This window comes from Bemisia tabaci, chromosome 3, assembly GCF_918797505.1.
Source record: "Bemisia tabaci chromosome 3, PGI_BMITA_v3".
Lineage (NCBI taxonomy): Eukaryota > Metazoa > Arthropoda > Insecta > Hemiptera > Aleyrodidae > Bemisia > Bemisia tabaci.
Window position 1 is genome coordinate 41798520 of NC_092795.1, and position 22637 is coordinate 41821156.

The following is a 22637-nucleotide window of genomic DNA, read 5'->3' on the forward strand; positions in this document are numbered from 1 at the left end:
TCGTTCACGTAACGGTCTTTGCATTCATTCAGTTGTGAACTTTATTCTTCGCGTAGTGCTCGTGAGTACTATCTACTTGATCTCATCAAACCGGTCATGGGTTCGATTCCCGCGGCTGATCAGCTATTATTTACGTATAAAAAGCTGCCACTTGACAGGCGGAGGGCTTAGAGTTTGCATCTCGACCTGGATTATTTTCCCAGTGATGAATTGTTTCTCCTTTCAGTTCTTTCATCTCGGCCATCAAATTCGAGGAAATTTAACCGACGTCTCGAGTCAATTCGTCGCTCCCCTGTCGTAAGGGCGTATCTTGATACCTTGATGAGCCCCAGAATGCATAGGTTTACATGTGAAACAGGGCTCACGCGGCAACTGAAATATGCCCATACATCAGAGGGGCGGCGATTGTTCGGTGCATCTTTCGGGGGTTTCTTCTTCGCTATAAATATACAGTATTGAATCGGTTCAGGTGCATTAAAATTTTTATCCTAGGACATTTACAGGCTTAAATATTTATACAATCTTCGCGTGAATCCCCCCCCCCCCCCCATTTTAGTACTGCTATATACATTTTGCAGGAAAGTTTGGTAGTGCTTTACCTTAATATGTGCAAAACGTTTGAACACCCTTTTTGTCCGAATTAAGATTGTTTAAATCCGTTGAAATCCCAGGATAGGTATTGGATAGGACGTATTTCTGCCAAACGGAACTATAGCATTAAGATATGAGCCCTGAGACTCATGAGGATGTATGCACAACAGGGCTCACGTCATAATGCACATGGTTCCGTTTGGCAGAAATACGTCCAATTATAAAGGCGGTGGAGTTGTTATGCTGAGGAACAGAAGGAAAGCGTGCGATTGAGCGTTATGAATATATTCTCAAATACGTAAACGCAGACTGACTTTTGATCTTTATTACCATCAATGCGAATACTTCGCGGGAATCATCTCTTCTGAAACGGTAATAGATAAAAATAACGGGAGCAAAGTATCTTTTACGCGCGGTCCCAGTTCGCAAAATCACAGGCTAAAATAAAACATCTTCTAGAACTTGTCAGAGTCTGATGTCTAAAATATCCATTAGAACATGACTGCGAGTTACGTTAGTTCGAGGAAAACAGAGTAGAGACAGCAGCTCCAGTCCTTCGAATTCGAGGCTGCTCGGGAATACTCCGATCGATTCAAATATAGCCGGTCCATAAAGGTGCGCAGCTTATTTTTAACACACATTACACTGTACCGCATGTGGCACTCCGGCAGATCACAAAGAGATTTCCAGGAACAAGTGTAAATCTGAGCTTCTATTTAGGGGTTCGCACTGGATGAAACACATAAAGGAGGAATTCCAAAGAGAGATAACAATATGGGTATCATACATCATAAGAGATATTACGCGTTGATATTTAAATGTCAACCGGTGAATCGAATTCCATCTCGTTTTATTCCAGAAAGAAAAAAAAATACCCTACTTTCATTTGCTTTGAACGGATGAAGTACACGTCGTTTCATGGACCAGAAATTGGCAGGATCGCTGAACGCTGACTCCTGGCTCATATACGACAGCGTATCGGGAAAGTTAACCAAACCAAGTTTCGTGAGGGAACTGAATTACTTCGCGGTTATGATATAATGTCACGAGGAAGCTTCAAATATTACTTCAAATTTCTTTAGATTGATTGCTGGCACGGTCTAAATGAGGGGTAGTTCTAAAGACTCCCTCAATGGAAACAATACAATTCATATTTTTAATCTAAAATCTCAAATTAAGTTCCTTTCATCGAAATCCATGGGTGCGGTAAAGTTAGGTATTGGTATGTGCTATAGAGTCTAAAATTTTGAGTTTGATTGTCCAAGATTTTTAAAGACTAAAGTAAAGTTGCGGTAAAAAATCGTATTTGAGCTGAAAAATTACCTGGGATGACGAGTTTTGGGTTGCCAAGTCTACACTCATTTTTGAGAGCGCATTCGAAGAGTAGATTTTTGGCCTGGGTGGCTGCATCAGCGAGCGCCTCGGGCAAGAAAGAGGTCAAAACGGCCACATCTTCGTTGTTGGCCTGAGCCTTTTTTATTCGGTCGTCGCCGACCAGACGGATTTTGTCCGGGGTGATCCTCAACGAGGTTGTGAACTTTGAGCTTAGAACATCCGTCATTTTCCGCGGTGATCAAACTTTCGCACAAAAACTTTGAATGGAAAAAGTTCCTGGCGTAAAAAAAAAATTGGTGTGTTTGAACTGGGATTTTAGATTTTGACTCCAGTGTTTAATAATATAGACAAATGCAGAGGGCATGTGCCTGTTGGTCGTCAAAAGTTGATTATCCAACTTCAATCACGAAAATTTGCCGTTGGATCAATCACTAAAGAAAACCTAAAATGTACTAAAATTTTCTCTTGGTTTTTGGTATAAAAAATTTAACAATGCGCCGATAGAATGTTAAAAATTCACTGCATTTTTAGAAATATTAACTACGAGGTGTCATATTCAAAAAAATTTTACAACGTCGCCATGAAAAAGGCGGAAAAGCTTGAATCTCGATAACCTTCCGGAGGTACTTTAGTATTTTATGAAAATCCTTGATAAATTAAGTTTGAAAAAGCTGAACGGTCCTCCTCTTACGCTGCAACGCCTGCCAGAAACTGTTTATATCTCACCGGACAGGTTACTGCATCTCCAGTGCAGCACCAAAATCTCCCTAACCTTCAGATATACAGATTGGCAGACCTCCAACTTCTACTTTCTCGCTACCATGCACGTATTCCAAAATCACGGGTTATTTGCATCAGAAGGAAGGACTTTGCGTCGTATTCACATGAAAAGATAAATTTACTCGTGCAAAGATGTTTTTTCTTTTTTAAAAAAAAAGTTAAGACAAAATGAGAAGATCCAATCGTTCAAATGACACTCCAAATATCTTGGAGCAGAATACGGTGTCCTTATACAAAATCCCCAGTTCAAACACACTCGAAAAATTTCGGCTGGATCGAACACGTGACACTTTTTGAGCACTTTAAACTTCGTGGGGAAAATTTTGGGTTCCTATAAATTTTGTACGAGATTATCGTTTTAACAATCAACTGGGGTTCTTACTGTTTAACTGAAAAATCTAACTCGCGCAGGTCTTACGGTTTAATTGCAGCCGAACCGAACTTGGATTCGGGCGATGTAAACACAGGGACTGACTCGGGAGCGTAATAAGGAACTCCCTTCAAACGAGGTACACAGAAACTGACTCACTGGAGAAACAGACACCGTGCAGCGCCGTTTGACGGATTCCCGTGCAGCCGATCCGAAACCGCCTGACCTTTCCACCAATCCCAGCCGGCGTTGCCCCGTCGACCCACCAATCACAGAGCGAGTCTGCAAGCGTTACAATGTAACTCGCCCACTAATTCAAGTGGTGGAGGGAAGGAGAAATGAAGAAAAAAAGGATGAAAAAGAATTTTAAAAAGTAAATTAAATAATTATTATTGCATCAAAGAGAATGAAGGAGGCTGGCATTGGGATACGAGCATCGTATCAGATTTTTTGGCGTTCAGATAATTTGGTGAGATCGAAAAATGTCATCAGGACCGAGAGTTTGGTGATAAAGGCGCTGACCTTTGCTCGAAAACCTGGTTCAACTAATGAGCTTGGGTAGGGTATAAATGGAAACTTGGAGAGTTGGAACTGGAAAGTTGCTAGAAATTCCTAAATGAAATCTACATTCATCGGAAACTTTGATAGGAAAACGCACACACCTGCGCATATCTATATACGTTAATCACTCAATCTTTAAGGTGTCACCACCAGAGATTTCACTGTATCCGTTACATGCAGCTTGGAGCGGAGGCAAAAATTAGAAAAAAAGGAGAAAAACCCGCTAAAAATAACCGATTTTGTCTAGATATGATATAATATTAAAGCTAGGTCTTCAGATGGACTGTATTGGATAGCAGAGACTTAAAATTCGGCGATTTGATTCCATGGCTGGGGTGAAAAACTGCGAATGACCGCACGAGCGGACGAGCGGTGCGACAGTACATTTTAGATTTTTGAGGCTGAATATTTTCAATGTAGATATTCTAGATAAGAATAATTGGAGCTTAAACTTCCGAATACATTGAGAAGTTAACAAAACCGTTGATCAATCTCAGTCATTGAGCTAAGAATGCAAATGATGGAAAATTAAAAAGCTAAAGAATCATATCAAAATTCTTAATAAAATAAGGGAAGGTGTCTTTTGGTCAGTTTCAAATCGGGTATTGCAGAGGTAAACTTTATTTTCACACTTTGAAAATCGTTAATCGCCCATTCGCATTGAAATATTAATAACCTAGCGATAAGGTGCTCAGTAAATGTGGACAATTAACAGAAAATGTGGAACGAGCCACGAGGGTTTCTAACTAGTGATGTAATAATTCATTTTTCTGCCCTTTACATCCTCCATTACGGGACTTGCTGTCGTTAAGCAGCTCGAATCTATTCAATGCAGCTTTCGAATAGAGCCTTGAATTACTCGGTGTGTTTCTAAAAGCGTCCGAGAAATGGCACCATTAGGATTGCGAACTGCATGGGAAAGGTAAAGTCTCACCTCCCTTAACTTTAAACTCGTCACAAGATTTGTATAGAGAGACTCGAGTCGATGAAAATCTTTCTCTAACGCATCCATGTGACGCTGAGGACGTCTTGCGTTACCTCGTAAAAATTTCTCGAGAGTACGTCTGAGGTCAAGTTTTCATGTTTTTCGAGGATTTTTTTTGCAATAGACAAAAATGTGCAGAAATCCAGAATTCAAAAATGAGCGATTGATCCCCAAATGTTTAATTATATCTATTTTTAAAGGAACCCCTCGACATTTTCTAACACTGGAAAAAAAAACACATCGGATCTAGAGTCCAGACTCTTGAAAACATTGACAAGAAAAAGGACTCATGATTCAATCAGATTTAAGCTTAAATCAAAAGGAAATCCGCTCAAATTAAGAGGCTTGGTTCTTGATTTAAGCTTAAATCTGATTGAATCAAGAGTATTTTTTCTTGTCGATGTTTTTAAGAGTCTGGACTCTAGATCCACTGTGTTTTTTTTCCACTGAAATTATCTCAAGTTGCAAAATCATCTTCGATTTTTAAAGCCACATATCTTTACAAAAAATCACGAAAACTCGAGAAAAATGAACCCTTTCTCCATATCTTTCATTCAGATCTTTGAAAATGTTTCTTTCGGGTTTTGCTAGAATTCTCGATTTTCACACAATTTCCCATCTATTTTTGCACATTTACACGGAGTCTATGGTTTTAATTGCTTTTACTATATATAGCCAACAAGGCAGCTAAACGAGGTATCTCTTGCAAAGTCTCTGGATTTACGGCTCAACTCTTCTCACCTCTGTGAAAGCGTATGAAAGTCTCGATGACACTTATGTATTTCATGCACCAAGGTCCTCCAATCTCTCCTTCCGTAAGCCTTGATTCCCAGGGACCCGAGTTCAACGGATAATTCCAACAGAGTAAAGCTTCAATAAAAGTTTCGCGCAAGATTGAGTTGGGCTGTGAAGTTCTTTTACTTAGAGCCAAAGTGTCAATGTGTTATTATTAGAGCTTACGGGAAAACAGACGCAAAAGCTCAGGTGTCTGAAGTTTTTGACGCGGATAAAGACCCTCCTTCAAACTTTTGTTGAAATAGGTCAAGGGAGTGACACTTAATCTCTGCAAGACAAATTCCAGGAGAAAACTTCAAAATTTGAACTAAAAACACCGCCCTCTCCTTTTCACCTCTTCGGCATCGATAAGTTTGTACATTGCTGATGAGAATACACTAAAGAATCCGGCTGACAGTTTCATCTGAGGTGCGGGGGTGAATAAAAGAGGACGACGAGATTTTGAAAATTCATTATTAGAATCATTATTCGACTGATTGATCAAGAGAACAATTGGCTAAGAGATTCTAGGCGCTGCAAACGACAAAGTAGAAATCAGAAATTCTAATTTATACACTTACATTGGTTTTTTTATCGATTGACCTTAATTTGAGAATGAATATTGCAAAAGTTTTGGAAGAATGCCGTTAAAGTTCCACTTCTATAAATAACAAATTTGTGCACTTTGGATGCAAAAACCGCGCAAAAACTTGATGAACGGACGTGTAAAATTGATATACCTATGTATTACTATTTTTCATACTTGCCTACATAAAAATCAGTCAATAATGGATGGAGCAGGTTAAATTCAAACACTTTCTGGGGGAGGACCCCAAATTCCCCCTACCACCCACCCCCCTTGTTAGAGGTTTCTGGATCCACTTATGACTGATGTGAGACTTTTTAGCCTTAAACTACAGTTGAGAGATCAGTGATAACCCCCCCCCCCCCCCCATACAATCACGATCACAGTCATGAAATGTGATGAAAGGCTGCTAACGATAGGAAGCACACACCTTGCTGTTCGGGGTATATGGTAAATTATTTTGGATGAACGAATAATGTGGTCACAAAAGGAGAGGGTTTACAGAGACTCGCGGCACGATATTCAGTGCAAGTGTAACGCCGGCCTAAAAACGACAAGATAGCGACTTTTCAGATGTTGAATGATCACGCAAAACCCCAGTCTGTGCGCCACGGCTCCGATCAAAACCAACCCCGAAGCTCCGCGCCCCACCCCCAGCATTGTTACCCCCTGGAGTAAATCGCTGAAACATGCAAACAAGACAGGATTTCCTCTGGGTGGAGTTTTAACACTTTAATCAGTGTGAATGGAGACGAAATGAGCTTCAGGCACGAAAGGATGACGTATTTCCACAAACAGGAGCGGGGAAGAGTGGAGGTCCTCTCTCGTTGACAAGAGAACGAAAAGAGAGATTGAAGTTGAAAGAAGGCGAATTCATTGCGAGAAGATATTTTTTTACTCTCCTAAAATCGTATTTGTCATTACGTACTGTCAGAGAAATGCCGCTTATACATTTTTCTCCTGCACTTCGCGTTTTGCTATATTTAATTTTATGGGCATACCATAATCATCACGATTCATTAGATCGGTCGTTTTTGGGGAAATAATAGCTGAGTCTTGGCGGTGGCATAAGTAATAACACAATAAACGTTTTTTATGAATAAAATTGGCGCTCGACAATCACATGAATTTTACAAGATATAAAACTAGTGAAATCGCGTGCATTTTTTCCAAACTCTAAATCTTCAAAAAGTTTGATTCTGGAGGTTTCAAAAGTTTGATTCACTATAATATATTTGTTGTTTTCATTTTTTTTCCATACTTGAATTTCTAGATCTATGCGGCTGACTACTTCTCATACATTTTTTGGCTTTCTGTTGATGATGGTCTGAGGATGAATCTGCTATCTTAAACTTTCCGATCAATACCCATAATTTTTACTGGCCCCCTGAAACCACGGCTCTCCTATGCGGGACCTCTCGGTATATTTATACTTTCGCTTGTCAACCGATGTTCCCACTTCGACTTTTTTGCCCTCAGAGTGGACTGATGAGTTATAATTGGACAAGATCCTAATTTCACACAATGGACCACTAGACAAGGTGCGAATTTAAGCATTCTGATACATGCTTCTTAACCAGAATTTCACGTAGAACACGATTCGCGCAACGACAACTACTGAAACCAACTCCTAACGGAGATATTCACATTTTTATTTCATATTGGTTACGAGGAATTTGAACTGCCCGCTCACAAGAAACTCAAAGCTCTACGTGAGTCAAATCGCGCACTACAACGGTTTCAGCAAGCTTCTCAATCGAGCTATGTTCATTTCCCATCATGTGTTTTTCAAACTATAAGTAATTTGCTATAGCTGAGCCAAAGTGTCAAGATGGAGGTTGCCAGATTTTTTTATCGCATAGAGACGCTCATGATAACGTTTAGCGCGCGATGTGAATCACGTAGAGCATTGAGTTTTTATGAGCGGGTGGTTTCAATTCACGCACCAAGAATCATTAAATATCTTCGGAAGGAGTTAATTTCGGTAATTTTCGTTGTGCGCATCGTGTTTTACGTAAAATTTTGGTAAAGAGACATGTATCAGAATGCTGAAATTCGTACCTTGTCTAGTGGTCCATTATAATTTTTGATCCATGTATTCGATCTTCCGTTACGAGAGGCGTATGAGAATTGAATAGATTTGAACCCTGGTAAAAATTGGCGATAGGAGCTGCGTTTCAAAATACCATAGGAGTTCTTATAGCCGACTGAAGAAGGCGATAGAAAATCATATAGCTGGCTGTAGAAAGTGGAAAAAATCATACGGCCGGGCTACACGAAGCGATAAAAAATTAAACAGCCGGGCTATAGTTCCTGTCGCCGGGCTTTACACTTTATCGCCTGGCTGTTGCTTTTTCGCCATCGGCTATAAAAGGCTATAAGAAATTGTGTAGAAATTCGTGTGCTTTGTAAATCCGCAAGTTTGTACGGAATCACCATAATATTTACAAAACGCACATTATATTTTCCTTTACTACATATTTGTTTTCATCAATTAAAATGAGAATAATCCATACAGAGTGTGCAAACATTTCAAAGTCATGAGTTGAACAACGCTGACTCCACGAGATTAAATATTAGAGCCTAACACAAAGCGGAGCGGCGGCGCACTGGCGCCTACAAACCTAACAGGGATACTTCACGCACTGCGCAATGCGTGAAGTATCCCTGTTAGGTTTGTAGGCGCCAATGCGCGTTTCGCGCTGGCTGCCCGCCCGCCGCGCTGCGCCGCAGCGTACCACGGCGCTTGAAGCAACTATTTCACACCAGAGGTATTGCACAGTATCGTACGAAATTGAAGGCGCTCCAACATATTAGGAATGGCAGGCATCCTTCAAAAGTACGGAGCTTCCCTCGCAAAATAAATCAAGATACTACGGCCCAAAAAGAGAGCGGTAGTCCAAGAACTCACTAAGTCCTAGCATCCGTAATTAGTAATAACGGATAGCATACACTTTATCGTCAGGCTGTTGCTTAATCGCCATCGGCTATAAAGGCTATAAGAAATTGTGTTGCCGGCTATAGAAGCTATTGGAAATCTTACAGTCGGCTGTAGGTCTATGGTATTTTGGAACACAGATTCTACTGCCAATTTTTACCAGGGAACTAAATCGGCCGAACTATACACCAGACGTTGCCCGATTTCCTCTCATTTTTTATTTTCTTCTAAAGGAGAAGTAAAAGACATAGCGCTATAAAAACTTCATGAATTTTCCGAAAACTACGAAGAATATACTTAGTGAATTCCGAGTCAAAGAGTTGCTTAGTTCTCTGGTAGAACAATAAGACATGATAAGAAATTAGGCAACCTCTTAGGTAGTTAGACAGATCCCTGGTTGAACCATTCAATGAATATTCACAACAGGGCAACACCGTGTGCATCATATCCCCTACAGAAACGTTCAGCGAGACGTATGTAGCGAGAGGTGTCGTATATAGGCACCAAGCCTTGAGATTCTCTCGTCCGAAAAACCAGCCGGGCCTTTTTTTCCGCAATTTTTAGGAGCATAGTTGTGAAACGCGCCTTCTCACGTCACCATAAACAACTCCATAAAAGGGCGATCTTTTGAGAGCAAGCCATCGCGTCTACTTTGCATGCTAGACCGAACACGGATTCCGCGGTTTTTATTTTATTTTAATTAATTGATTCTCATCATCCGGTCACCTACTTTTATGGAGGGACATTTCGTCATTTCTCTGACGTAAAGGCGCACTTCGATTTTCACGTGAGCCTTATTTTCCATATAAATCCACGCTATTGAAGGTTCACGTAGAAATTGAGATACGCCCATACGTCAGAGAGGCGACAATTTGTGGGCATGTCGGAATCTTGAAAAACCGCGGTCTCTGCAAAATAATATTTTCAAAATATGACCGCATCAAACGGAAATTCATCATTAAGATATGGATTGTGTCCCATTCATGAATGAGTATTTTAGGACTTTTTGGTACAAAAAAGCCGGAGTTAAATATTAAACGAATTTAATTCGGCAGCTCAAGAAACGTATTTATGAGGAAAATCTACCCAAAAGTTCAAGCTTATACTTCGGGACTCACAGAAGTATCGGATTATGATATAACTTTACGCCTTTTATGGCAAATGACCGAACTGAACCATTGCTGACTTATATTCTTTAAAGTATGATAAATAGTAATCCGTCCGAAGATAACGATAAAAATGCTGACATTTTTGATCGTACGTTTTCAATGTTGAACGTTGGTTTGTACGTCCTCTTCTGAAGGAAAAAACATTCCGCCATTTTGCCTATCCAATCTTATGGATCTTCAGAAATTTTTAGAAAGCACCCATGAAAGAATTTTTCTCTTGGTGAATTAAAAAAAAAGGATAAAAATGTTTTCGTGAAGATATTAAAAATATTGTGTCAGATGGCTAGATCTGTAAATTATCATTAATCTCATTATTAATATGAGAACCTGTAATTTATTTCTCTGATACGACCAACAAAGACAAAGACAAGAACGATTGACACGACACATTACTCTTCAAAGATTACCTTAACAAGTTAGTGCCCACACCTATCTCCATTCTTCACTTTCCTTCAGACCAATTCACGTGGTATATTTTAAACCAGTGACGTCTGAGTAAGCGACTATAAATAACTCAATCTTATTGAATTTCTAAACCTGTCTGATTGATTCAGTTTGCATTTCGCAGAAAAAAGGAATGAAACATTATTGAAGTAAGCCGTTTAGCTGTGGTTATAAAAAATAAAAGTGTACCTATACTTTCAGATTCGATTAAATCAGCGGAATAACCACGAGATGTAACAAACCACGAGCATAATTCAACTTTCTTTAAACATGATGTATATTTACAATAGAAGAAGTTGGTACTGTGACTTATGAGGTTAAGAGGGCAGCTTACGATATATTTAATTTTATTGTGATTTTAAAATTATTCATCAGTGCGACACGTTAAATTTGAGCCTGCGCCTCACTGGACATCATATTTTTCCATCGCGTATTCTACATTCCTTTTTAGGGAAGGGATTAGAAGAAACGAACTTGAATTTTACACCTTTAGACTGCTCTGAGCCGGATTTTGAATTTTTATAATGTCTACGGTGAAATGAATGAAGAAAATTATACATTTATAATTAAATTAAAAATTTAAAAATTATAATTACACGTATGAAAGTGAAGAAAATTGAATCCGCGGAGAACCGAGTGTGGGTTGCTGCACGAGTTGTCAGGATACAGGGACAGATTTGCGCACATATGACCTTCCTTTTATCATGCAAATTATAGTTAAAAATTAAATTTTGATGAATGATGGCAAGATTACGATATCTCTGTCCAAGTAAGTAGACTGTGCGATAAGAAGAATATGTTTAATTATTATTGTTGAGGAGATTTTTTTGCTTTTTATACAGATATAGAATAATGAAATTGTATCAATTGCTAGTTATATTGAAACTATGGTAAAGAGAAGAGCATTATAATTTCAAGTACAGAATCAGTATTGCGCACATTGCAGAATTTCATTGTTGATAGGTTTGAACAATTACTGAGCTTTAATTTTGTATGACGTGACTATACTTAGATCTTATTTTGACAGGATATTTTTAATTTTTTAATTAATGCTCGATTAGAGAAGCGACACGGAGTGAATATAGACGTTATTGAGTCTGTGACGCTGCAAAAAAATCATCGTGATCTTCACTTCACCAACCGAACCGATCATCCTATCTTATCGATGCATCCAGGAACCCGAAACGATCGACTCGGAATCATGAAAATCGAATCGAAGATCGATAGCTCGAATGAAGTGTTCGATAGATGAGCCACGGAGGATGGGAGACCTCGACGGTGGAGTGGATATCAGATCGCGGGCAGGGCGATGTGTCATAAGTTGGTAAGTCATCTTGGATCGTATGATTAGTCGCGTTTGTGGGGGCCAGGACTCCGGGCCCAGGCGGGACCTAACCGGCGCATCTCGGGATCCGAGCCAGCCTTGTTTGACCTTTTCCGTTGGAATTATGGTCCATTGTTCCAGCGACTTCTGAACAGGGCCTCGCATGCCCCCGCCGCCGATAAACGGAAACGGATGGATGAGTCCCGATCCAGAGAACCTCCGCCTAGAGTACCTATATTGAGAGAGTATGGCCACTGGGCCCCATGGAGAGGCTTAGGACCCAAAAATGGCGGTGCTTTGTTTTGGTTTTTGTCGATGGGAGGGGGGTCATTGCCAACTTTTGACGGTTATCACCAACCGCACTTGCTGCCAACCTTACTACATCTACGATAATTTTTCTCAAAAATTGCACACGATTAGCCTTAAAAATATGTAAAAAAGTCGCAATTGTGCATTTGGGTAAATTTCTCGTTAAGCAAAGAAAACTACATTTTGAGTCATTTTGCATTACATTAATTTATGGCGTCCGCCATTTTTGGGTCCTAAGGGCTCCATTCAGCCTAAGATGGCTGAGCCAATCAGAGGTGGTAACCCCAGTGGCCATACTCTCTCAATATAGGTACTCTACCTCCGCCACGCTCCACAGTGCGGCATCCTTATTACGGACGACGCGGACAAAAATCAGTGAAAGACACTGAATTTCAAATAATGAAGACAGTAGCTTTGACGTAGGAAGGCCCTTTAGCACTATCGTAGTCAAATCCTCGAGGAGTAAGAAAATGTTATATTTTAGGATATTTTGCGTATCTTTCGAGTAAAGTTAATTTGAAGTTGGCAACCTTGAATTATAGCCCTATGTTAACAATGTAAAAGCAACGTGAAACACCCAAACTTCAACTTCAAATATCTCAGAGAGTCGGAAAATCTTTTTGGTGGAATTGAAGGTGGATATGTGAGGATTAAGAAAATGTCAACCACACAGAGCATTTTGCATCTCAAGCGAGAAATCTTCATTTAAAGTTGTCGTCTTTTTCCTGTGTTTTTCTGATGGACCAGTGATTCTCGACCCATTGTCCACCCACTCTCCACCCAAATTGGAATTAATTTTGGGCGAAAAATTTGAAAATGAACCATCATTGTGAGATATAGAAATATCTTTAAGATGACAAACTCCAAAAAAAAAATATTTAGATATCGAGTTGTGAATTTTTATTTTTGTCCACAAAGGGCCGCACTGTGCGCTCGTTTGGGGGATATCCTGTCTTTGTATCATCAACTTCGTCAATGCTCAAAAACAAATCGAGGGATGACGAATAATACCGCTTAACTGACAATGGACCACTAGACAAGGTAAGAATTTCAGCATTCTGATACATGTTTCTGAAACAAAATTTTGCGTAGAACACAATGCGCACAACGAAAATAACCGAAATCAACTCCGTACGAAGATAATTAATGATTCTTGATGCGTAAATTCAAACCACCCGCTCATGAAAACTCAATGCTCTACGTGATTCACATCGCGCGCTAAACGTTATCATGACAGTCTCTGCGATATAAAAATCTGGCAACCTCAGTCTTGACGCTTTGGCTCAGCTATAGCAAATTGCTAATAGTTTGAGCAACACATGGGGAAAATGGACATTGCTCGATTGAGAAGCTTGCTGAAACCGTTGTAGTGCGCGATTTGACTCACGTAGAGCTTTGAGTTTCTTGTGAGCGGGCAGTTGAAATTCCTCGTAACAAATGTGAAATAAAAACGTTAATATCTTCGTTAGGAGTTGGTTTCAGTAATTTTCGTTGTGTGCATCGTGTTTTACGTAAAATTCTGGTTAAGAAACATGTACCAGATTATTTAAATTCGTACCTTGTCTAGTGGTCCATTGACAATTGGCAAAAAAGAGTTAACAACTTTGCCGCATTCTAAAGAATAAAATACGCAAGCTATTGATGATAGTTTTTTATTATAGTTTAATAGGAGAACTGATGATTGAAGAGTAACATGTTGAACGACTGAAGCAACGGCTATTTTGACAAACTTAGTGGTTAATAAAACTTGCTATTTCATCTTCAAGCAAAAACGTGTTCATGCACCCTCTTTCCAGCAAGGATTTCACAAGTTCTGCAATACTGCCGTGCTTAGGAAGAACGCCGTACGAACGTTCGAGAGTTGCCGAATTTCCACCGATAAAATGTTTATTTTTTAGGAAAGTTATGAATATTTCTCTTCGAAATTTTCAGATCTTTTAGATTGAATATCAAACAACATTGTTTGAAAATTTCGAGGAGAAATCACCATTTTCACTGTAAATTTATCGATTATTCAAGGAGATACGACAACGTCTCGAGGCTCATACGGCGTTTTTCCTTACCACGGCAGAATACGACGCAGTCACCTTTTCGACCTCTGCAGAAGCCTCTTTTCTGATTCCTCTTCAGCGGGAGCATCACAATATGCCCTCATTAAGGGCGCTGAGCTTTTTCTATGCGCCCCTCTCGTTCGGAGTATAACGGTGCGGGTTTTTCGCGATAGCTGACTGGCTGCTTCCGGGTGGTAATCCTCTCGCCTAATTAGGGCAGGATTAACGCTTGGCGGATCGGTTACGTAAGCGGACCGGTCGGCGCTTCGGTTTCGATCGGGAGAACAATGAGAGGAGAGCGGAAAAGCTCCGAAAATTACGCATTCAGAAAAACAAGCCAACGAACCAACCCGGAGCTGCGGGCACGCGCGCCACCGCCGGGATATTCGCGCGACATTTAGCCATATAGCTCGATCACATGACACATTGCAAAATTCAACGTAGAAGTCATAAAACGTAGTTTTCATTGATTAAAAAGAGAGATCTAACACATTGAAAAATCAACGGTAAATTTTGAAAAGTGTTATCCCCTTGTATTTTTTTCCCTGGAAAATCTGAGATGATTCGAAAGTGACAATTCCATTTAAAATGACCTTGTATATTATAGATTTCTTTCATCCTCCCCAAAATTGTTTTAAAGAAACTTCAAATGAGTATTGCATCATCGAATCTAATGGATCGTGGACAGCCAAAGTACGGTCGAGATTAAAAAATGCAAAATTTCTAAATTTAAGTGGCTGAAACTGCCCTCGCTCTTAGATTAAATTAATAGAGGATTTGCAGGTGTCTGAAATTTGATGAATTTCGTGTTTCGGTGAAAACTACTGAGTGAACTTAACATGAGGATACCCATGGTTCATGAATTGAATAATTATTGGAGAAGATATGATAAAATGATCTAATCTACTCAAATACATGTGTTTAAATGGGAAATGCCGCCAGATGACGTCACTACGCGGTGCATTTTCTCACTTTTAAATCTATTTTTATACTATTTCCCATATCAGAAAAAAACTGGAAAAAACATACTGCGAAATCAGCTCTTTAAGCACTTTCAGATGAAGCAATAAAAATTGCGTGCAATTCTCCATTTATTTTCATTAAAGAGAAAAAACTTAGTTTCCTTAGTGACGGAAAGTGCACTTTTTCAGATTTTGGAACCATTTACAGCAAAGAATACCTAAGTCCGCAAAAACAACTCAACAAGGAGTTATAAATAACAGAGTATGAATTTGTGTTCTGCACAAGTTTAGGGAGAGAAATGTCGAACCAAAGTCTTGTCGATTTCAAGTTGTCGCTTTGAATTCGCATTTCCGAGTAAAAAACTAAATTAAATTTCTAATATGCCACATTCGGAGCAAGATACTGCAACTTTACGCCCTCTCTTTCCACGAGAATGAACTGAACTTCTCGTAATTTAATCAGAAAACTAGAGACAGCTCTCTGTCAAAATCGCAAAATTACATTTTATTACTCAAACCAACGAAACTCTCTTGAATGAAAATTACGCCATCACGAACGAGGGTTCCTTGTCCCGTTAGCGATCACATATCTTTCCTCTAATACTTTATATCATAATTTACTTTATTTCATAACTCAAATACCATCCACTACATGTAAAGTCACTTTTTCCATGATGTCATAGTTCTGTGAACGAAAAGCGCGGTATTATATGTCACAGGCGCGATGATTTCCCGGACAAGTCGGAGAATATTCGAGCCGAACAAGGAAAAATTCCCGAAAGTGGTACATGATTAAGAGCGGAGGAGTCGACGTAGCTCTGCTGAAGAGACGCCGGGTGACGTCACTGTTTGCAAAGTCGTTGTCACCTTTTTGGCCGCGAATTTATCATGCTAACGATGACAGTGAGAATGGAGACGCGAAAAGAAATGTCGTGCCTGGTTGTGTAATCAGCCTACACTCACAACTCACAGTTACAGCGCTCAGTTAGGCTATTCGCAACACCATATTGTCCGATGGAGATGTTGCATGTGTGAGGAATTTGCGATTTGACTGTTGATTCTGATGTAAAAGTTTGCGAGAAATACGATGGTGTCACTGGTTTTCTCTGAAATTAACTCCCAAGCTCAAAAAAAGCTCTCAAGTTGAGGCAAAAATGGAGGGGATATCCTACGCTATCCTGAGAGTCCACCACTCTCTATGCAAAGATAGGGAGCTAATACATTGACAGGGTTGCCGTGATTTCAGTTTATGAGTCCCCAAATAAGGTGGCAGCCCTGTCAATGTATTTGCTCCCTATCTTTGCATGAAGAGTTTGTCTTGATGTAGAGGTGGACTCTCAGGGTAGCGTGGGATATCCCCTTTGGGCCTCAACTTGAGAGCTTTTTTTGAGCTTGGGAATTGATTTCAGAGAAAACCAGTGGTACCATCGTGTTTCTCGCGAACTTTTACATGAGAATCAACAGTCAAATCGCAAATCCCTCACGCATACAACATCTCCATTCTGCCAGCTTTTGGTAAAACACCGTGAGAGTATGATTGGACGTCGCCACAATTTTTCTAGTAAAATACGAATTTTCTGCGGAATTTATAAATATTATCCCTCTTCAAATAAATTGAGTCTCAATTCAATGTTGTACATCTGAAATTTTTTAGGAAAAATGGTTATTGCAACTGTCAAACTGATAATATTACATGTAGGTACGTTAAAACCATATCTAATTCTTCATTCAAATGTACATTATCCGTTTCAGTGTGCTGGAAATCAGAGTAAAAACCAGAATGCAACTTATCAATGGATTCTGAATAGCGCCTTGCTGCGTCAGAGACTAGATCAAAGCTATGTACAACTCGTGTTTGTATCTTTTTTCAACATATTCCTCCTCAAGATTTTCCATTTTTTAAGAAGTATAGTTTTACATTCTAAGGTGAGAACTAAATCACTTGTTCGCGTAAATCTGCCCTTATTTCCTCTTCAAACTCTTCAGTGCAACTCTTTACCAGAAAATAAACGCTGTCTCGTAACGTCCAAATTTTTCTCCAATGTTAGGCCTCTTTTTCACCGGTGAAAATTGACTCGCATTAGCTTCTGCCTCTTTTTCTCATTTAATTTTCGATAAACTCTCTATTCGAATATTTTTATCTATTCTCTGCGTGAACCATTTCATCAATTTTACCCAAGCATTTTATAAACTTATTATCTCTCCTCTGTTTCTATAGTTTCTTTCAAATCTGATGCTGTATAATCGTCTCTAATCTCGCCAAACATAGTGCGGCAGCATATTATGCGTATTAGCAAAAGCATATTAGCGCCTGCAAGAGCGCAAGAATACTTCACGCATTGCGCCTAACACAGTGCGGTCGCTGGTCGGCGCTAAAAACATATTAGCGCCTACAAGAGTGCAAGAATACTTCACGCATTGCGCCAAACAAAGTTCGGTCGCAGGTCGGCGTAAAATGCGTAAGGCAATTCTACAAAAACTATCCAATTTGACCTCCAAATAACTAAAATTTCGACTTAATTATTTTGAATGGAGGGTTTGTTCTCCTAGTCAAGTATAGTAGCAGGCTTAATTTAACACGGGCACCTTTATTTTATCAGGCCTCCCCCCACCCTTTGTTACACACAATAGATCATTGCGGTATGACGGTCGTGACGAATTGAAACAAACACGGTGTGTCTGTGTATACTCAACAGCAATGAACCACAAAACCAAAAACATAGCCTCAAAAGTCAATTGAGTAATCTGACGGAACGGGTTTTCTGTGCTAGATTTTTGATTCGTATGAGTACTAAGTGGCCAAGAGCAGTGAAATTGCTACGAAATTTATCATTTTTAGCTTTTCCAACAAATGTCCTAAAATATTGGTTGAGGTTATGTTCTATTGTTTTGAAACAAACGATACATCGAACCACTATCGAATACGATCCATAGTCCATATTCGACGCTCCTTTGCGGCTGGGCGCGCAAATTCAAATTATCCCGCCCACAATCGAAGAGGAACGGGACTCGCGCCGAAGGGCGCGCTCGTCTCTCGAAGGTCGCGCGTGCAATCCCGTGCGATCTCTCGGACGCGGCGCGAACTAAAAATGTGTTCGCGAGGATTAACTCTCCGCAAAGCGCACTCATTGGAAGGTTAAGCCAGACTCGATATGAAGAAGATTAGCTAAATAACCACACTATGTAAACGAGAGCTGCAGTTAGAATTGTTCGAAAACAACGATCGCCATTGCAATATTGCATCATGCTCTGCGTTGAAATTTCATCAAATACATTTTAACAATAAATCGTAGAGAACTAAACGACTTTTTCCAAATAAATCAGGTGTGGGTAAAAGATGCGTGGTTATACAATGATAGATTTTTTGTAGTTTCTTTGTTCAATTCGACTTTGAATTTATTTGGATGGTATAACTTTGGAGAGACTTACCGGCTCTGAAGATTTCTCCGCAACCGTCGCATCTGGAGGCGAATTGAGCGTCATAGCAGCTACCGCAGTAGATTTTCTCGACCTTTGAGCCGAACTGTTTGTCGACTAGAGACACTCTGCACTTATTGCAGAGGAAGCAGCTCTCGTGCCAATGTTTGTCTTTATACGATAAATCCTGGAAGGAAACAATTAGCGAGAATTAGACGTGTATAAAACTGATACGTTTATTTATTCATGTCTTAGGCAATGAACAATCGTCGGCAAAATTCTTTATTTTTTGTGTCGTACCAAAAAATGTAAAAATTCAGAAGTAAAGGAACACGATAGAAGGCACTGTTACTACGCTTGGAATTCAGCCACATGTTTGTTTCTTTCTTGAAGCATGATACCAGCTAGCACACTCATGAGTATAAGTATAGTGAAATCATTGACCTTACTTGGGTTCGGTTTGGATAGGCAACTAAACTAACTACCTGGCAAAGCGTAGAGTATCACTAATCTTGAAGGAGCTCGAGGTCGAGGTCGTGCTTCTGAAGTTATTTACCAATGAAGCCTTCATTATGTCTAAGCAAATCATTGTAATTTGACGAGTAATCACGCATGCCACTTGTAAATTGCCATTGATTGCTAAGTGCCTGCGACATTTATATGTAGATTTCCTGGTCATAAAGTTCGGCTTACGGCTGTGCCCATCCAATTTGTCCCAAAATACCTCTGATGTTTAATATACCGATTTATCCGGCGAAGGTAGACAAATATATCTCCTTTACTTATTAACTATTTTATAGAATGGAGATGTTGCATGTGTGAGTGCCTATCTTTGCATGGAGAGTTTGTCTTGATGTAGAGGTGGACTCTCAGGATAGCGTGGGGTCGGTATCCCCTCCATTTTGGCCTCAACTTGAGAACTTTTTTTGAGCTTGGGAGTTGATTTCAGAGAAAACCAGTGGCACCGTCGTGTTTCTCGTGAACTTTTACATGAGAATCAATATTCAAATCGCTAATTCCTCACAAATGCAACATCTCCATTTCGGAGTGACATCCAATCCATGGTGTATTCCACCCCGGAACGTGTACTTCACTGCTAGGCAACCCGAGAGGTATGAATTCGGGGCAGAATCTACGCTATAGCCGCTCTGTGGGGGTGCTGATTTGACTCTACATTATTATCAACTTTCGTTCGGAAGTTATGCACATGTACGTTCCAGAGAAAAGTAGTTGAAATACTATACTGCCGTGCTAAGGAAGAATGACGTATGTGTATTCGAGAGTTCCCAAATTTCCCTTGATAAAACATGCATTTTTGACGAAATTTATGCATATTTTCCTCATCGCTCTCAGATAGTTAAGATTGAATCGAGTACAAAAAATTGTCTGAAAATTTTGGGGAAAAATATTTATAATTTTCCTAATAAATTCGCTTTTTATCAAAGGAAATTTGGCAACGTCTGGAGGTTCATACGGCGCACAGTGGATCGAGTCAATAAGAGAGGTCGGTCATGAAATTTTTGACTAAAACTGCCAATTTTGATGGTTTTTTCGTCATATTTTAAATTTGAAGGGGTGTTTCGAGAAGATAATTTCACGAGGAACCCAATGGAAACACTTTTGAAACCTCAAAGATTCGTACAAATGGAGTTATAACCTTTGAAAGTTTCCGAATTATGTCCAACCTCTCTTACTGACTCGATCCACTGTGCGGCGTTCTTCCTCAACACGGCAGTATAACTCCACACTTTTCAGGGTTCGAATGAGGTAAAGTTACACCCTTAAGGCATAGAAGAGGGGCAACTGACCGATTCTTGCACTGAAAAAAATAATATGCTGTTTTAGCACCTAGAACGTCAAAAATATGACCGGTAATCTCAAGATGCTGCCTTTACTGCCCTCGCTGTTAACTTTACATCCTACGAATGCAAATCTAACTGTGTGGGCAATCAAGGTAGCATCTTAGGACCACCAGACACATTTTTGACATCCTAAGTGTTGAAACAGCATACCATTTTTTTCAGTGTGGTTGCATGTAAGAGGCGAGATAGGATTTACCTTAGAGTCGATTCCAATGATTTTGTTGCACTCCTCGCAAGGGTTGGCGAAGACCGATTCGTAGCACTTGATGCAGTACGGGTGCTCATCCCGGAGAACGTATCGTTTGCCTGTGAGGGACTCGTCGCATTGCCAGCAGCAGAAGTGCCCAGAGTGCCAGTCCTTGTTCATGGCCTTCGTGTACTCTCCACTGAAAATCAACTGCAACACACAAACATCGAATTCGTTACGATCAGTGTAACAGATCGTCGTCATATCTAAACGTAACCTAAAGAAAATAGGACGCTCACCTTTATATTGGAATTGGAAGTCTCCGAAAATTGTATGCTTTGGGCACTGTTCGAAACTCACAGGCGCCAACGCATCAAATGCGCCTAAGAAATCGGTCATGGCGCCTAAAAAATGAGGGCTCTGCGCCAACGTGGCCCCTAAAAATTGCCCTCCCCCCCCCCCCCCCCGTAATAAAAGAGAAAAAATCCTAATTTTTCTGTTTGTTGATTTTTCGATGTTTCCCCCAAGTCACAGCTACTATAGTTTTGTAACTAAAACATCTTGCGTCTACGTTCTCACTAGATGTGCCAATGATATGTAGGCAAAAAGTCAATTTGGCCCCTAAAAATCGAGCTTGATGCGCCAAATGGCCCCTGAAACTCAAAGGTGAGTTTCGAACACTGGCTTTGGGTGAAATTTCCCCGACTGCATCTAGTTGACTTGCCAAGCGGATTTGAATCTGTTTATCAAAACCGTCTGTTTTTTTCACCCAGACCATACCGATTCAAGACGAAAAGTATCAACATGTTTGAAATATACTACATATAGACCAGCACGAATTTGATTCGTATTTCCTGAGGCCTTTTCTCAGCACGCTTGCCATTATTCGGAGAGAGAAAAATTAAAGCGCCTTCAATTCTACGTGTATGCAACGCGGTCATCCACTGAGCACGAATAGTTGTATCGAAATTTCATTAAGATCGTCGCAGCTCGCTCGTATCCATCGACAAAAATTAGCAAACAATAAGTTCCTTGATTTCTTTATTAATTTTTTTTTGTTTTGCTTATTTCATTAATGTCCCGTCAATTTCGTTGCGATATTGATTGCATTAACAAATTTTGACAGTTTACGTGAAAAAAAAAAATTAGCTTTGAAAAAAGAATGCAAACGCATACAAACTGCCGAGAAACAGATGAAAAAAATGTCACGGTCTTATATGCTTCAGACACTATTCTTTAAGAGACTCTTTACTGACGTTTTATGCGTTCTCTGCCATAAAGAGCCTCGATCATCCGAATGCATCGGTTTTTATGGAATCCGCATTTGTCGCGTAACACGTTTCGTTATGACAGTGTGTAAGGTCAAGGGAAAAGCATCTGCAGATGTATCATTTTCTTTATTTTCTTCTCTTGCGAGAATCGCTAACGCACGAAAGGAAAAACTTTTCGGAGAAGACCCGATATCCTTACATATATCATACGATTAAAAAAGGATGGCCAACTGGCTGAATTATGCCATCGTAGAAGCTAAAATACATGCATATTTTAATGCGGGGGTGAGATGAGTAAACGCAAACTGGGAAGTATGATTTTAAACAATTTTGCCGAGGAGTGATCCGTTTAAATTGTTGATTGCAGCTACCACTTCATTGAAAATGAGAGAAATGATGGAACGAATTGAGTTAGCGGTGTGGTTGAGTAGTAATCGCGATTTGTGCATTTTTTAAACGGCATAGAAATTATCTTCATCGGCGTGAACGGCATGGAAATTATCTTCATCGTGTCGTAAACTTGTAAATAACAATTGTGGACGATCATCCCACTGAACAATAAAAAACAATTTAAAAAGCGGGTAACAAGGCTGAAAGTTCACACACACAAAATCAAGACGTTTCGGCTGAAAATGTAGCCATCCTCAGGTGGATAAATACAAATAAAAATGGTTTAAAAATCTAAAAAAGTACCTGCCTGTACCTTTCAACTCCCAACTTT

General features: G+C 39.8%; 1 protein-coding gene across 9 annotated transcripts in view; it reads right to left on the bottom strand.

Annotated features, from left to right (window-relative positions):
- Window positions 1–22637, bottom strand: part of Lmpt (four and a half LIM domains protein limpet) — a 220117-nt gene that overhangs the window by 32262 nt on the left and 165218 nt on the right. For 7 of the 9 annotated variants that reach the window (XM_072298381.1, XM_072298384.1, XM_072298383.1 and 4 more), the window contains 2 exons: window positions 20655–20855; window positions 18609–18783 (listed from right to left, as the gene is read on the bottom strand). In XM_072298381.1, coding sequence (XP_072154482.1) covers window positions 18609–18783; window positions 20655–20855 — 376 coding nt within the window. Of the gene's footprint in view, window positions 1–1914; window positions 2203–3088; window positions 3238–18608; window positions 18784–20654; window positions 20856–22637 lie in introns of those variants that run through there. The other 2 variants (XM_072298387.1, XM_072298386.1) reach the window with 2 other exon arrangements.